General features: G+C 40.1%; 1 protein-coding gene across 1 annotated transcript in view; it reads right to left on the reverse strand.

Moving 5' to 3' along the window:
- The window catches only part of lrp1bb (low density lipoprotein receptor-related protein 1Bb), a 217,304-nt gene that overhangs the window by 106,025 nt on the left and 93,234 nt on the right, over positions 1–18,045 (reverse strand). The window contains 9 exon segments of the mRNA XM_027032840.2: positions 886–1,066; positions 1,213–1,449; positions 3,071–3,214; positions 3,438–3,624; positions 5,807–6,029; positions 12,020–12,182; positions 13,213–13,470; positions 16,622–16,750; positions 17,351–17,470. Coding sequence (XP_026888641.2) covers positions 886–1,066; positions 1,213–1,449; positions 3,071–3,214; positions 3,438–3,624; positions 5,807–6,029; positions 12,020–12,182; positions 13,213–13,470; positions 16,622–16,750; positions 17,351–17,470 — 1,642 coding nt within the window.

The raw sequence follows: 18,045 nt of genomic DNA on the forward strand, positions 1-18,045 counted from the left end.
ATTGTGCTTGTAAATAATGTATCTATCCCACTGTCACTTTCCTTGTCTGAACATCTTTAGAAAATTTGATTAATTCTTAAGTATAAGATGTATTCAGTGACAAGCGTATACCATCACAGACTAAGATGGCAGTTATTGGTTATCGCCAGCCTTGCCCTCTTGTCAACAGAAATAAGTAACAATATAATCATAGTGCCTACAGAACAGAAGCAATTACTGCATTTTTGCACCATATAGGGAACTGAGAGTCTAGCGGAACAGTCTGTTCCAATGAATATGGGCACCTCAGATGTGCAGTGCATGCGGAGTGAGCATTTGCTTGCTCAGTTCTGCAGCTCTGCCTGGGAGCTGCTCTTCAGGATTCACTACATTTCTCTCACACCCAGGGACGGTGATAATGAGATTGGCTGCAGGCCATCAAACTCACCTCTTTATTGCCAGTGCCCTGTCAGCTTACAGGTACACATTTGCACACACGCACACATACACACACTCACGCATGTACATACACATGCACACACACATACAAACACACACACACACACAGCTTATTTGCAACTGCTATCCTGTCAGTCACATCCGACGCCAAACACAGAGCAAACAAAGATTTCGCAATGAGGAAAAAGGGGTGCACTCAAGTGTGCCCAGAGTAAAACCTCCTAGTTGGCCTAGATTTAGAACACACACTGCTTATGCTATTTAGACTCTGCTCTCCTTGGCTTTCTGCTCATCACCTCAGGAAACAATAAAATGCACATTAAAACAACATATAGGGTGCATAATTTATGTGGCCTTGCATCAGGCAATGTAAAGCTGTTCAGGTGAGGGGGTTTTCTTTAAGGCGAGCTTCAGGATAAAAGCAGTGGTTTACTGCTTACACTGTACCTGCTGAGTGGATCAACAACTATGGCTCTGGGGTGCGACATATCTCCCTCTAACAGAGTCTTCCTCGTGTCAGCCGCCCTTTCCAGCCTGGCCACGCTAATAGTCTTCCTGTAGCCATCATTTGTCCAGTAGAGGTTATTTCCAATCCAGTCCACTGAAATGCCCTCCACATTATCAAGATCTACAACAGGAAACCAGACAGGCCAAAGCTTAATATGCATTCTATTTACAGCATACACAACATTTGGTTTGTGTTCTCAATGGTCTTAAATCGGAATGGTATCAACAAAATGCAAAATGATATTCAAGGGTGAGAAAAACAATCACCATCTTTGAGAATTGTCTCTCGGCTGGATCCATGAGTCTTTTGCCGCCCTATCAGAAAGCTTGTGGTGTCAGCAAAGTAAATATATCCAGTTTCAGCGTGGTAGTCCAGTGCCCTTGGATTCACCAAGTCCTCTACAGGCACCATGTGTTCATTGCTGGACTTCGCATTTATATCCAGGCCACGAATTATTCCAGGGCGGCCCTTCCCATAGAAAAGGAAGAGATCGTTCTTGGGCTCTGCAAAGGTAAAGATAGCAAAATTGGTCAATCAGCACTTTAATATTTCATAAGTCTCTAAAGTGCTATGTGCATTTAAAATGCCAAGCATCCAACATCTAGGGACACTAAGAGATGACCTCTTACTCTTATCCTCAACTGAATACTAAATGTATGTAATGATCTTCAACGGCATATTCTGGCATTAACCCTGGTGGGCTTAGCTAGTCAAAGCAATGAATGGTGCAATCAGCACCTCTGGGCATGATTTGTCTTGATTGAGTAAATGAATTAATTTACTTGTCAAGGCGGCAGCACTGCTTTTTGTTTACTTAGACCCTGCTAGGAGGACAGGTGTGTGTGTGTGTGTGTGTGTGTGTGTGTGTGTGTGTGTGTGTGTGTGTGTGAGTGAGTGTGTGTGAGTGTGTGTGTGAGAGTGTGTGTGTGTGTGTGTGTGTGTGTGTGTGTGTGTGTGCGAGTGTGTGTGTGAGAGTGTGTGTGTGAGAGTGTGTGTGTGTGTGTGCGTGTGTGCATGTGTGTATGGGTGTGGGTGTGTGTGTGTGTGTGTGAGAGTGTGTGTGTGTGTGAGAGTGTGTGTGTGCGTGTGTGTGTGTGCGTGTGTGTGTGAAAGTGTGTGTGTGTGTGTGTGTGTGTAAGAGTGTGTGTGTGTGCGTGTGTATATGGGTGTGGGTGTGTGTGTGAGTGTGTGTGTGTGAGAGTGTGTGTGTGCATGTGTGTGTGTGCGTTTGTGTGCGTGTGCACGCGTATGTGTGTAAGTGTGTGTGTGTGTGTGTGTGTGTGTAAGTGTGTGTGTGTGTGTGTGTGTGTGTGTGTGTGTGTGTGTGAGTAGCAGGGGTGCAGAAGGACCTTTTCTTTCTATCAGCCTTTTTCCTCTGGAAGCTCTCACAATTTATCATTCTGAGAAGGCGAACTTTGCGACCTTTAAGACAATCAAATGCTTTGAGGTCTAAACAACACAACAGCAGCACCTTGAGTACATCAGACAGTAATTTAGCACAGCATCTCATTAGACCTAGAGAAGGTGAGGGGATGCAGGTACCTGAAGAACATCTGGATATAAATATAAATCACACGTCACCGCAGGAAGCACTCTCTTCATCACTGATGGTGCATTACACAGCACTTCGGGTGGCATTATTAACTGACCCTAGATTTTCACACTTGGCTACAAAATGTCAATAGACCACCCTGAGCTACATGTGCAGGGCAGAGTCAGAATGACATTATCCACACATAATGAATCACGCCTACGGATCAGTCAATAGTGTAACAGTACAGCATCATTTGGAAGCACACCATTCCTTGATAAATGATTGTCTCCATCTCTGTCAATCAGAATTCGTGTTGAGACACAGCCTATGTGCGAACCATTTGTGTTTGGTTTGCTAATGAGAGAACCATACAGTACATGCACACTTCTCACTTCAATTTCTGTGATTATTCCCAGCTCATATAATAAGAGCAAAAATAAGATGACACCCTATTTTAGTGTATATTAGTAATTAGATATGAAAACGACCTAAGGTATATCACCACAGATGTTATAAATAATCAAATAAGCAGATATGTAAAACAGCAGGGATTGAAAGAAACCATGTCGGGTGCTGTCAAGCGTACTGACTTTTGCACGACTGGCCGTCACTTCCCAAGATGAAGCCCGTGCGGCAACGACAGCTCCTGGATTTGTAGCTCCCGCTGAGCAGGCAAATGTGCGAGCATCCGCCAGCCTTCCCGTAGGGGTTAACCTCACACGCATGGCCCCGGACTGAAGACAAGGACATTTATATTACACAAACCCCCACGCCGACAGCATCCAACACTCTCTGCATGCATATGTGGCTTGTTCGCGAGATCTTTATATGTTAGCGTATTTAGAGACGTTAGCGTGTTGGAAAGTGATTCACGGTAGCAAGTGGAGAAAATGCCTAAAAAAGAGCTGTGAAAAGTCATTCAAATCAGTCCCACAAGCAGTACAGCACGCACTTTACCTTTTGGTTGAGTGAGTTTGTGGTAAACGCGTATGGCCCTGGAGTTCCCCATGCTAGTTAGCATCTCCGGGTCTGTGACATTAAAACGATTTATCCGCAAGACGTCTGACACAGCTTCATCAAGGGATGTAGAGCGAGTCGCATACAAGTAGTCCTCGAAGACAGCTAATCCATGCAGGTAGGCCACCTAGAACCAAAGCACTCTGACTCAAATTCATTTAATTTTTTTTTTTTTTTTTTATTTCTTTTTTTTTTTTTTTTTTTTTTAAACCTTACTTAGGTTTAAGAACTTACTTAGCAGGGGTAAAAGCAGAATGCCATCTTTAAAAAATAAATAAATAAATCCACAGGAGGATAAAACAAAACAAAAACATCACAAGGGCAGCCCCTTATATTATAGTTGTAGCATTCACAGAAAGATTTGTACAATATTGTCAATCCCATATTGCAACAGCCTGCCCTAGCACATCTTGCTATGGACTCTAATAGTAAACCTATACCAGGTGGCCAATACCTCATCTGAGACCTAGCTCTTCCTAAAAACTGATTGTATATAAACTAGACAGCACAGGGTCACAGAGAGTGCACGGGTTTTCTCCAGGGACATCCTCTCCAGTGTGACCGTGTCCACATGGTACATCTCTACAGGTGACCATCCTGCTGACATGAGGTGACAGGAATGAATGAACCCTGCATACAGCAGGCACACACACACACACAAACACACACACACACACACACACACACACACACACACACATACACACATATATCCTGCAGGGCTTTTCCTGAGCCCAGAGGAGAGACAGCACAGACCAGACACACAGTCATACACAAAGCCATACACCAGACGCAAAGCCCTAAGCATTGGACCTGTTTTTGGCTACTTGTCATTTTCGCTCACAGCGAGGCAACAAATTACCTCCAATCCTGGGGACGTTTTTATAATCTAAATAACTAGTAAGAAAATGTTTTAAAAGTTTTTGTTATTCTTGTGTGGTATCAGACAATAAATGGCTTTGGATATAACTTCAAATTCTAAACCTTCGCTTGTATGATTAAAATTAATATTCATTTTAAATATAATATGAATATGATTTCTTTGTTTCATTAAGTCAGCATATGGGTTTGTTGTAATTGAAAACAAGAAAAATTATCATGCGCAACTAAAATCTAAATTACAGTGAGTGCTGAACGGTGCATAAGTATGTTGTGATGAAGCTGCGAGAATGCTGCTTCAGAACAACACAGCCACCAGGGTACTGCAGCCATGAGGAACACTGCCTTCATCTGCTATGAAAAAAAAATAAAATTGAAAACGTGTTAGAAACTCCTTAAAAGCACGTGGGGGGACGATATTTATGGTCACCGTTATTTGAGTACACCTGCACTTGCACTGCAGTCTGCATCTCTTTGGACATGCCCTTCTCCTCTCTTATGGGTTTGCTCACTGGGATTTTCTTTTGAACAATAATAATCCCTAATTATCAGTCTCAGAAGCACACTTCAGGTAAAATATTCTAATGGTGAATCCTTTTTAATACAATCACATCTCTGGCCTGTGCATTAATTTAGGTTAATTAATCCTTGGAATGTGTCTGTGAAATCAGCACTCTGAGGAAGCCACGCAGATATGGTAGGTGGTGGGAATGAATGTTATAACCATTATTTCATCTGAAATCTCTCTCTAATTCAGAGTTGCCCTGTTAGTCAGTATCAAAAGCAGGGTTGACCCTGTCACTCATTTGCACCCATGCCCCTTCATTGTTTGAGCTCTCCTTGTTAGCTACATTGCACATTGTAGACCCTTTCTGACAGCAATTTACAAAATATCAGACTCATTTTCTTATACAAGTGAGCACATTGCAATTATTTACACATATCTGCAGCTGGTCAAGACTCAAACTTTGTTCTTAATACAGACTTTTTTGAATTGCTTCCAGAGGACATTCTACAAGTTTGAGGAGGTGGTAGACCTCCTTAGACCCAGCCTCTTTATTCAGGTTCAAAGGTCATATGGGGTTGTACTAAAATGTCCTTTTAAGAAAACTGGTCTATAAAGCATCAGCATCATCTCTTTATACTGTTTATCAAGTAAATTCTGGGATTAATTTCAAGATGCTGTGTGGAAATGAAAACCTTTCAGAATAGTAATTAATTGAAGGCAATATAATGTTTTCATTAATTTAAAACATCTCACCAGGCAAATTCAGTGCCAGGTAGCTACTGCTTTTAAGATGCCCACATATTGCAAAAAAACAACAACAAAACAAAAAAAAAAAAGGAAAAGATAAAAAGTACTCCTTCATATCAGCATGACAACAAAATAGACTCATTTGTCATTCCAACTCAGGATGTCTGGCACTTACTTGATTCCCTTGGATGACAGTGTGTCTGTTCTTGCCATTGTAATCCACAACCTCAATGTAATCCAGATATGCATCTGCCCAGTAAACCAGTTTCTTCACTAGGTCCAGCACTACTGCGGTTGGCTGCTCAATCTTATAATCCACAATTCGCGTTCTGTTGGTGCCGTCCATATTGCAACGTTCCAGCTTTCCCATGTTTCCATAGTCGGTGAAGAATAGCATCCTGAGAAAGAGTGGGAGACGTGCACATTAAACAGCTCTGTAGCAGGCCAGACATTGCTTAAAAAAACAAAAAAAAACAAGTTACTGTTAATGCAAATGTGAATATCAAGCGTTAACTCCTGTGCAGTAAAATCCCTTTCTTATCCAATTGCTGGATGTAGACTACTATGTAAGTTAAATTACTTTGTCAATAGATCATTATAGGTAAACATCTGTGAATATCGATAGAAATATAGATGGAAAACTAGTGGAAAACACAATAACCACAAATACAAAAACACTAATGCATTTAAGTTACATCTACTTCTAGTGATTATATAGGCTTCCATGACTTTGACTTGTTAGTTAACCATTTCACACCTTCAAAGTATTATTCATTTTAAAAGTAAATAAATAATAATTCAGAAATTAAGGTTTAAAATGGCCTTAGTTCCAGGTAAACTGCATAAACTAATTAGGGTGACGATGCTTAAAATATAATTGAGTTCAGAGGACAGCACTATAATGGCTCACAGTTTGGTAGTATGGAGGAAAAAAAACCTCAAAACAAAATGTTACATTTCTACTGTTTCTAGAATCTAAAGGACAGATAGTTGAAACATAAATGTAATTAGCAGTTTAAACAGTGACTTTAAAAACAGGAGCAGTACTGACTCCAACAGTGTTTAATTGTACCCAGAAAATAAACACAGAACATAGCAAAGATGAAAAGCTTCATCAGCAACAGCTTTCATCAGTGGTCTTAAAAAGTCTTTACAGTCTTATTGGGGCTTTCTTTCTTTCGCTTGGGGACTACATCTGCAATGCTTATTAAATCTTGTAAACTATATATATATATATATATATATCTTGAGGGATGGTCCTATCAGGTAACATGGAGAGGATCCACAGCCAGTCCATGCAGACACTCCACTGGTGTCCCCCAGGGCTCAGTGTTAGGCCCTCTTCTGTTTGTTTACTCGCTCTCTTGGTGATATAATATCTTCTTATGGCTTCTCCTACCACTGCTATTCTGACAACACCCAATTCATTCTTTCTTTCCCACCCTTTGACACACAGGTTTCCAGGCATATATCAGCCTGCTTGACTGACAATGCATCATGGATGACAGCCCACCACTTGAAGCTCAACCCTAGTAAAACTGAGCTTCTGTACATCCCAGGAACTCCCAACCCTCACCATGACCTCACAATTTCTTTCAAGAACTCCCTGATATCACTGTCTGAAGCTGATCGTAGCTTGGGCATAACATTGGACAACCAGTTGTCATTCTCAACTTATGTTTCAAATCATACCCAGTCTTGCAGATTTCTCCTTTTTAACATAAAAAGGATTTAGCCCTTTCTCTCACAGGAAGTTACCCATGTGCCTGTGCACTCTCTTGTCATCTCAAAGATAGACTTACTGCAACCTCCTACTTGCTGCTCTTCCTCTGTGGGCCATCAGAGCTTAAAAACTTATCCAGAATGCAAAAGCGCAACTGGTCTTCAATATTCAAAAGTTCACACATCACACCACTGCTGCATTCCCATCATTGGCTTCCAGTACCACATCAAATTTAAAACCTTGATGCTCGCCTGCAAAGCCAAAAATGGACCAGCCCCTTCATACATGATGCCATTGGTCAAAGCTTGATCCATACCTCAAGTATGTCTCAGTTTGAAACACCATGCTTCAAGCCTCATGGAAAACAAACATCAAGACTTTTGTGTGTCCTGGCTCCCAGATGGTGAAATTAACTTCCACTGGTTGTCTGGACAGCAGAGTCCCTTGCAGTCTTTAAATGCAGATGGAAGACTTATCTGTTTGTGGAAGTTTTAGAATGACCACTGATCCTGCACCTACTGGGTAACTGTAAGTCTAGCACATCCAGTTTATATTGTTTGTTATTGCAATTATTGTTATCTGATATAGAGATTATACATGTTTCACACTTCTACATTTCAGCATTGATCCCTGTATTTCAACAGTATTCTAGTTCAATGGTATCTTGAACTCTAACCTACTGTACCAGCTAGAATACATTATATGAGTAAATGACAAAAGCATTTTTGTAAGTCGCTCTGGATAAGAGTGTCTGCTAAATGCCGAAATGTTTATTATATATCCTGTATATAAATACATCCTTTTCCTTAATATTACAAAAAGCATGTGATACCCCTTCAGTTTGAAGTCTGCATATGTGCAACTGATGGCAGGCAATGTCAGAGTAGTGGGAACAACTTAATCTAGAGTCGTCAAACAGTGATAGAGATATGGTGTCTTTTGAGTTAGTGGTAAAACCAGATTGACAAATCCCCTCTGTCAGGCAGCAGAGTTCTGTCTCTGAACAGGTGTAATATTTATTTGGAATACAAATGCTGCATTTCTGACATGCAGGTGCTGCTGAAGCAGTACTTTAAGTATTCAAACAACGTAGCATGCCAAAATAAGCACAGCTAAAAAGATGATAAGGGAGCCTATAGTCTGATTTTTTTTTACCCTGATGCAAGTGAGGATTTCCAACTAATGACCCTGAAAAACTCAAAGAAGAAAATCAGAATAGATGTAGTGATCTCCTTACAGCACATTAAGAAAATGGCTAGTTGGTCTAGACACATATCTTTGAATAACAATCCCAGTGTCTGTAACTAACCATAGTGACTGGCACACACTGATAACACTTGATAAAATGTGAAATGAATGGAAAGCCTATGAATCATTATAACAGGCTGGATTGTAATCCAAGGGCATAAAATGGCCTATACTGCCTTACATACTTAAGGCAGTCATCCTGAATTATTATTGTGAATTATACACAGAGTAAACTCCTCTCTAACCAAATCATATTGGAATGACAGGTGGACAACAAGGTCCTAGGAATGGATGCTGGAAGATTTGCATGAAAATAAGGAAATAAAATGCACCTGAAATGGAACTTAAACATTCAGAAACATTTATTAGCACCACATGGTTCAGAGTGTATTAGCTTCACATGTACGTCAGTGTACAGTCTAAGTTTTACAGTATAGTACACATGATTCAGTGACCGTACAGTTCATGTGCTCGGCTTTTTGTAAAAATAAATAAATAAATATAATGATAGCTCACATGCACATATTTGAATATACTCTACAACACTATCAACCAGATAAAAATCTAAATTATTATTCTGTCAGTAAAAATGATATGGACAATGGAATGGAAATTTACAACTGGCTGTTCTTGACCTGGTCACATTGTATCCCAAATACTTCCAGATTTTTGAGCAATCCTGAGATTCTGCCTCCAGCAACACACCATTTTTGCAAAAGAAAATTAGGTCAACCCAGTAGTACAATCCTGAGCACAACTCAGGTTTATGCATAAATGAAACTAGCAATGCCTCTCATCTGCACCCTTAAACATTTGGCATTAGTCAGTCACTATAAAAGGCTATAAAGAAAATGCAATGCAGTCACCACAGACACACAGATTTTTGCTTCTGTAGACTTTGATTATTGTTGAAAAGAAACTAAAAAAAGTCTCAGTTCTCCAATAAGATAGATTACCAGAGAAACAAACAGAGAGGGGAGAGATTGGTTATGTACAAAAATCAGCATAGCTTGACTTTCATTCCCCTCACAATTGAATTTCAGTCACACCCACTCCACTTATAATGGCACAACATCTCTCACTATTTTGCGCTGCATTTGTTTCAAGCAAGTTAAACTATCTGAAGTGGGGGTAAACAAACTTTATAGCCACATACACTGCGTGAGTGGAATATTCATCGAAACACGATACGTTCCATCAAAGCCCACCCCCTTGCCAGCAGCAAAGTTGAATAGTGATTTTTGAGCTAGCCCCATAAACGCTGCCACCATCATAAGCCATCCCAAGTCATCTCAATTTCTTTTGCTTGTATGCCATTGCTCTGGGCTCACAAACCACCTCCGCTCACACTGCCTCTCCCACAAACATGCAGCTGGGTCTCGCACCTTGCCAGCTATAGGACAGCATGCGAAGCAAAGCTCATCTGGTAGGCAGTTGCTACGTAAAGGCTCAAATCTGCATGCTATGTACTCAGACCTGCATGCTTTCATCTGCACGGAAGCTGCACACCGTATCCCGTTGACCTGCCCTCAGCACACTGAGTGCTTAGCAGAGGCCTCCTGCTGACCTTCAGAGAGTTTCACAAAGAGAGCCTTAGGAAAGGAAATCCTGATGGATTACTCTTAGACGAACCCACTACACCTAATAAATACCATTTCATAAGGTAAGCATATCTGTTGCTAAAATATTATGTTCATTACCAAATGTATTAAAAAGACACAAGGAAGTAATCCCAAGAGACTATACAAGGAGTGCCTTTGTGTTTGTTGGATACAGGAATAACAGTGTAAGCAAAAAGCCCTTGCAGAAGCGGATTTCCCTTCTAGGATAAAACTGCAGAGAGAAAAGGAACATAGCAAAGGGACCAGAGCCTGTATTCATGAAACAACTTCTAAGGTGAATAGTAGGTGAGGAATGAGGAATGCTACCATTTTAAAGGATATTTTAACATGTTAGAAATGAATCCCCTTTTTCTCACCCATGTGTGTGTGTGGGGGGGGGGGCACAGAACCCTTTAGCTTAGCATAGGATTTAGGTCTACAAGACTCATATCTACCTCTTCTACATGTAACTATTTTCAACAAAACCATCCATTTGTTCATGTTCTTGTTACACACAAGGTTTGTGGATGTGGAACGTAATGATGACACAGCTGCATGAAGCAGCTTTAAAGACAGGAGCTGGATAAGCACTTTGTCCTCTAAAATACTTGAGTTGAGGCATCTAAGGGAAGAAGTGCTGTTTCAGGTTTGACTCTGGAGGTCAGCTAAGATGGAACTTGGCTCTGGAGTTCCAGGGCACACATCACTGTGTGTTACTGCCCATTGCTACATTACAATGGCAAAGAATAGACCACATTAGTAGTTCTGAAATTGCAATTGCATGAAATTATATGAAGCGTGTGAACTGTTTGACAGACTTCAGAATGTGAGTTCCCTTTAAACTTTGTTCAGTAAAACTGCCAAGGCCATATTAATGAGTTTCAGTTTTAAATATCCTGTTTATAATCCACAATAAGACAGTGTACTTTACATGCTCTGTTGTAGCATGACTTGAAAATTAAAAAAAAAAAAGAAAGAAAAGATTTTGGAGTGTGCTCAAGGCCACTGAAAAGAAAAACATGGGGTATACAGATGCCACAAGCAGAACGACTGCCAGTTATTTTAGCATCAATCTTTTTTACACCAAGTAACAAAGAGCAAGATGGGCTTGCATTCACTCCAAGGCTGGACTGGTTTCATTTGATGGCCTCAGCTCTCTCTGTGGTCCTCTCTATAGCCTTACACACTGGTGCAAAGATTCAGCTTTACTTAGGGGAGCCTCATTAAAAACCTACACAGAGTCTCAATGCTCTGTCTGCCCTTGTGCTCTCATGAATATAATAGTACCCAGAGTCTGTTCAGTGCCTGCTTTCAGCTCACTGGGAATATTACAGCCGAGCCCCTTTTAGCTGGTGATAACTGGAATAATCACTCTGCCCTTCCCCCATCTGAGGTGCCTTTGTGTTCCTTCAGACATTTCTCCCCACCAAACACTTCTACAATTACCACTCAGTGTGAAGATTCCATGGACCTGTTTTGGCAATGTGTCCATGGTGTTGCAACAAACAAAGATAGAATCGTGATAGGGGTGGGGTCATAGGTAATGCCATAATAAGCTGCTGGACATGTAACAGAGTCGCAAAGAAACTTTTGACAGGATGAGCTGTCACCGAATTACACAGTCAGATATGAGTAGAGGTGAGATCAAATGTTTAGTGCAGGGCCAGTTACACTCAGGGCAAATTTATATCAGTGTCTAAAAGCTTGGAATCATGGACTGTGTGTGAGTTTAAACATTTAGACAGTTAATAATGATCTAGGCTCAGAATGGTGCTGCTTCATTGTATGTGACACACCTCATGCATAATTCACCCACCCCATGAGAGGATCCACAGCTGTTCCTTTTGGATTCAACAGGTCCAGATCTATTATAGTGACACAAGTGTCACCGTTCCGGCTGCAAGCGAATATCCTGGCGCTTGCTCGGTCCACAAAGTAGAAGTTTCCTGTAAGCCAGTCAACTGTCATTTGCTCGACATCTAAATTAGAAAAAAAGTTGAAGAAAAACGGCATTAAACACGTCATGTTGGTGACAACATTACGGCTTGCCTCATGAATGGTGCATCGCAAATAAACTATAGTGTGTCACAAGCTTTTAGAATGAATGACCAAGTAAGACACATGACTCCATCCAGAATCAAACATAATGGCTGTTTGTCATGGCTAGCCATGTGTGAACAATCACCACAGCAAACCAAATCAAATCATGAACAGTTAAAATGGCAGCTTATGCATGGCTTCCCATTTCCCATAGTTTGGAGTGGAGCTTTGATTTGGCGAGTGAGAAGGTCTCAGGTGGCAATCAGCTACAGTAACGAATTGAACAGATTCAAACAGAGCTCCTGTGTCATATTTCAAAACTGAGTTTACATTAATATTTAATTCACTCTGTATTAGAGACACAGACGGGTCTTGGTGTCAGTTGTGCAAAATGCTTTGTGAAACAAGCGATGCAATTCCCTGCAAAGTCTGGAATGATAATTCATTTGTTAAGACTTTTATGACTTTTAATATGAAAAAAATGCCCCAGTTTAACATGAAATTAAAGTTAATGAAATGTGTTTGAAATTACATATATTGCGCTATAATTCACAATAAATTGTAGATTAAACTTATTTCATAAATAAACAGTAGTATGTTTTATGGAAAATGGTTAAACCACACATTATTTATCAGATATAATAAATAAAGTTATTAGTAAAGCAAACGCTAAGTACATTAAAAAGCACCTTTGCGAATGCAGTATATTTATTCTATAAATACAACAGAACATTATATGAATGAGCAACATGCATTTGAGTTTAAATACCTCCTTCAATTTAAGCATGGCAAAATGTGGTCATGGTCTTTGAGGCCAAAAGTGAGTGCAAAGAAATGTTATATGAAAGGTAAAAACATTTTTCTATGACTGCATATGCTTATGCATTTCCAGATCTTGCATTATCACATTGTCTAATTATCACATTAACATATTTATGTTTATATCTGCCACAAGTATAAATAGCTTACTGTGAAGATTCAGCACTGTCTTTATTTCCCGTTCCTTGGAAAATCCACTTGGCTTCCTCATCTTGGTGCACCAGAGCTGTCCAGCGGACTCGGAGGATGTGACCCAGCAAGCAGATTCCTCATTGTGGTTAAAGTCCAAGGCATGGGTCCAATTTGTGTCCAGGAGTTTCAAATTCTGCAGGCTGGACCCATTTAGAGCTGTGATTACAATATTATCCGAGCTTCCAATCATCAGAACGGCAGGGCTCTCACCAGGCTCTGAGATAAAAGTGAAGGCAAAAGTGGTGACAAATCAGCATGAGGTCAAATATTGCGCAGGCATTTGAAACATTCAGCACGGTGAGCTATTGCCCGTCTGGTCTCTCTTAGTGGGAGCAGAGATTAGGGGCAATATTTTGCGGGTCATAATATTGTTGTCACCAATTACGAGGAGTAACTGCTTAAACTACTGCATTGGGGCATCTCTGTTGCCATTCCAAATTTCTTATAATGCCAGGGTGACAGCAGTGTTGCAGAAAAGGTGGGCTGATGACAGCACTATACAGTGGGTTTTTTAAGCCACATGGGCTGGCCAAGATTTCAGAACACAGCGAGACCAGCAAAGACTTTGTTTTAAATAGCTGTTAATGTTCTTCAGTGCTGTGTTTGTCAATGAAATAACTGTAATGAAGTCATTCACTGATGACAGGCTCAAATCAGAGAATGGCAGATAAAATGATTATATGTCACAGACACCATTACTAATAAATACCATTACCATGGTTTATTTTAGTGCGTATAATCAGAATTTAGCTATCTTCTTTCAATTGCAGGGTTCAAGAGACTATTATTTAATCTACATATAACTGTTATTATTATCACATCAGATTATTTACATTTTGTGGCTTTCAAACTTTCAAAATGTCTGGCCAAATGTTTTTATTTCATTTTTAATTTCGCCAAACATTTGTCGAGATCATTGACAAGTTTTATATGTTATCCGGAAAATAAGTTCATGGTCACAACTCTAATAAATGCTATAAATCGACTTGTCCATTTTCACTACTAAAACTGAATACCATCCCTCAATATCACATAGCAGAAGCTGGCAATTTCTCTCTGAGATAAGTCTACAACACCCTGAACAGCTGCCTTAACATCTCTCATTAGGATGGCTGTGTGGTACAATAAAGAACACTGTATCCAAATGATAGCCAGACATACACAGGCCATGCCAGTACATGCTTCAATCCTGAATGGAAAAAGAAAAATGGCTTGTTATCTGATTCCCTTTCTAACTTACAGTTACAGTTTGAATGGTCGGTGCAACATTAGGCATAAAATAAAGCTCATGGCAGAGACTTGCAGTGAGACATACTAAGAAATGTGAAATAAATGTGAGAAAATGGAACCACTGGTGACTAAATGATGGGAAAGTAATTCGGCTGCACTGAATTGTATGCACAGGACAAACTGATGAAACTTATTTTATATTTTATTTTCATACAGAGAAAAAACTCATATTAAACATCCACTTTCTTAATGGGTTTTTCATACTCTGCCAGTCCCCATCTGATGGCCAGAGAGTAGGGGGTGCTGTGGAATTTATATGCATGAGCTTTTACAACTAATGGAAACCCCATAGTTATCCTTGCGCTACAACCTCTTTCTGCTAAATTAATATTAATGTGGGTGAGCTGTGAGTTCAGTTAAGTTTATGGGTAATGATATTCAGTTTATTCCTCCTAGGAAAGCAGTCACATTGATTAAAAGCAGGCCTGATGGTACATCTACCAGCAAGGTTTGCTGTGCCTCGCAGCTATTTCCTACTGAGCACACTGTACCTTAATCCCCATTCAATTTCCAGAACATGTGCAAACTGGTGCCATTGCACTGCACAAATAAATATACAACAACACTTCATGTTTTTAAGCCACATGCTTCTGAGCACTGCAGAGCCTTTAGGGTCTCACGCCCAACACATATTTTGACATATTGTTCATGATTTGTGCCGTTCTTAGAATTATTCATTTATTTGAATTTGCTTGCTTAAATTCTAAAAATAAATGTGGCACCTGAAAATGAAAGACTTTTCTTTGTGGAACTGATAAAAAACAATGCATGTGAATCCAGGACCATGCATCAGGCAGCTCCATAATCACAGTAATTAGCTTATTTTCTATAACCTTTACGAAAGCCCAGCACTAATAATGTTAGCCGGTAAGAGACAAAACAGGCCACTAAGTTCCATTCACCTAAGCACACAGAAATTCTCCTGGCAGCCAGAATCCGACAATCCATCAGCGCCCTAAACAACAATTGGTTGTCTGATTAAAAACTACCACCAGATATTAGCTGAACTGACTTGTGAATCCATTTAGAATTGCTATCATTGGTTTTGTCGTGAAACCCCTATTACAAAGCAGCAGATTTAATGATAAAGTTGATTGGATTCCTGACTCACAAGGACACACGCTCCCCGGCAGGTGCCATTAGGCATGTAAGCACTAGGAGGGTTTAATAGAGATCGAGCAAAGCTATCCTTGAGACTCTCCTCTTCATAAAATCACTCTGGACTTAATCCTTGATGTCTGTCTTATCACCACCCAAAGGACCCATTATTTGTTATTCAACATAGTAAACCGATGAGAGGAAGCCAAAATTGAGGACACTGTTATTAAAACTGAGGAAGCTGTTATTAAAACTGTGAAAGTTATTATTAAAACTGAGAATGTTATTATTAAAACTGTGAAAGTTATTAAAACTGTGAATGTTATTATTAAAACTGAGAATGTTATTCTTAAAACTGTGAAAGGTATTAATAAAACTGAGAATGTTATTATTAAAACTGAGGATGTCATTATTAAAACTGAGAATGTTATTATTAAAACTGAGAACACTATTCTTAAACTCCAAATATTTTTTTCATGAGAATGCTGGAATACACTGCATGTTCAGAATGTGTTTTCAAAAATATCCTCTTCATCAACCAAATGAAACATACAGCATATGCTAGTTTCTTGTGTCTGTTGAATCTGGTTCAGTAGTTTTCTATAAAGGTATCTTGTCTGTTGAGAGGCTTTTCAATGTAAATGTGAAAGTTTCACAGATGTTTCAAAAACAAGAGATAAGAAAGTACTGAAAATATTGTTTGTAAAAAGTGGCAGTCATCTATAACTTTTCACATAATTTCCAGAAAACATTCAAATCCATTCACTGCTGTATTACTGGGTTACAGTTAAGTTACATCAGTGTTGCATTGCTGGTTTTCCGTTTCTGTTACAGCAAGGCGCAAGTGTGTGTGCATTCATTGTACATCACTAATACTGACACATAATGTGGCACAAAGCAAACTCGTTAAATAAAAGGAGTGTATGCATACATTTAAGCACCATGCAGCATGCCAGTCATTAATTCATCATGCTCTTACCTTGTTTGGCTTTGCAGGAGTGTCTGTTAGGCTGCAGGCTGTACCCATCTGTGCAGCCACAGTGATATGACCCATAGGTGTTCACGCAACTCTGGCTGCATATCCCATACACGGCACATTCATCATGATCTGCACACAGAGGAAGAGTCATTTATGACAAATTAGGTATGCTCAAACATGACCCAAATACATAAAACCCACTTAATGCAGCCTTGCTGTGGTTTTTGTAAGTGCCATCTCACATTGGTGGACTTGTCCTACTGTGCACTGGTCTCCAGAGTTTTAGCCTGTTTAGAAGGGAGCATAATATAATCTACCAATAGTGGTGTGCTGATTAGTCTCTCCTGATTTGTAAGGCTTGAGGAGCAGAGAGGAAATGGCACGCTGTTATAAAGTGAATGTTTGACCCCTGATAAGCACCTTCTTGTGTAATCACATTTCTTTCATAGTAGAAAATATGTTACAAAATATCTGTTGGTTATGCACTATATAAACAATAAGCAACATTGTAACTATACTCTGGAGTAATCATTTAGACCAAAACTGCACTTCCAAAGAAAATATTTTAACTTCTGACAAGTCAGTCCCATGTGTCAAATAAAGCCAGACAGAAAGTGAAAAAGACACCCAAGAGACAGACAGCCTTCGTTCCATCTTCTTCAGACAATCTTTCACTGGACCAAATGGCCACAGGCAAAGGTCAGAGCAGGCTGACCTGGCGAGGCCTACCTCTGCAGCTGCGCCCATCCTCGCCCACCTCGAAGCCATCTGCGCAGAAGCAGAAGGTGCCGTTCCTGGTCATGATGCAGCCATAACGGCAGTGCAGCTCGTGACAGGCTGACAGGAGCTCTGCAGGGTGAAAGGAATGGAGCAAACACAGAGGAGCCAGAGAGAGGAGAGAGAGAAAGAAAGACAGAGAGAGAGCGAGGGGGACAGACAGATAGAGAGAGACAGCAGAGAGAGTGAGAGAAAGAGAGAGAGAGAGAGCGAAAGAGACAGGGACAGAGAGACAGAGAGGGGAAGAGAAAGAGAGAGACAAAGGAAGAGATGTAAATTGCTTTTTGATTTCACTCTTCCTCAGTCATCAGCACCGCCAAGTGTAGGCGCATGCTGACAATCCCAGGTCAGAGGCAGTGATCAATGGAGCCGCATGCAGGAAAATCAGAGAGGTGCTTCCCACAGAAACAAGGCAGTGAAATTACTACAACACTTGTAAATGTTCATTTGAAAACTCAGAAAAAGCAGAGAAGCAAAGCATTACCTGTTAAATTGCTTCTCAGCTCTCAAAAACATTCAAAAGCATATGTTCTATTACTTAATATAGCAACTTGGATGTACAAGAAATGTGTTGTTTTAGAATCAACATAAGGAGCATGAACAGATTTCTGTTCAATATGCCATAGTATTATTGTTCAGTTTTTGTT

Source organism: Electrophorus electricus, chromosome 25 (genome assembly GCF_013358815.1).
Source record: "Electrophorus electricus isolate fEleEle1 chromosome 25, fEleEle1.pri, whole genome shotgun sequence".
NCBI classification, from domain to species: Eukaryota; Metazoa; Chordata; class Actinopteri; order Gymnotiformes; family Gymnotidae; genus Electrophorus; species Electrophorus electricus.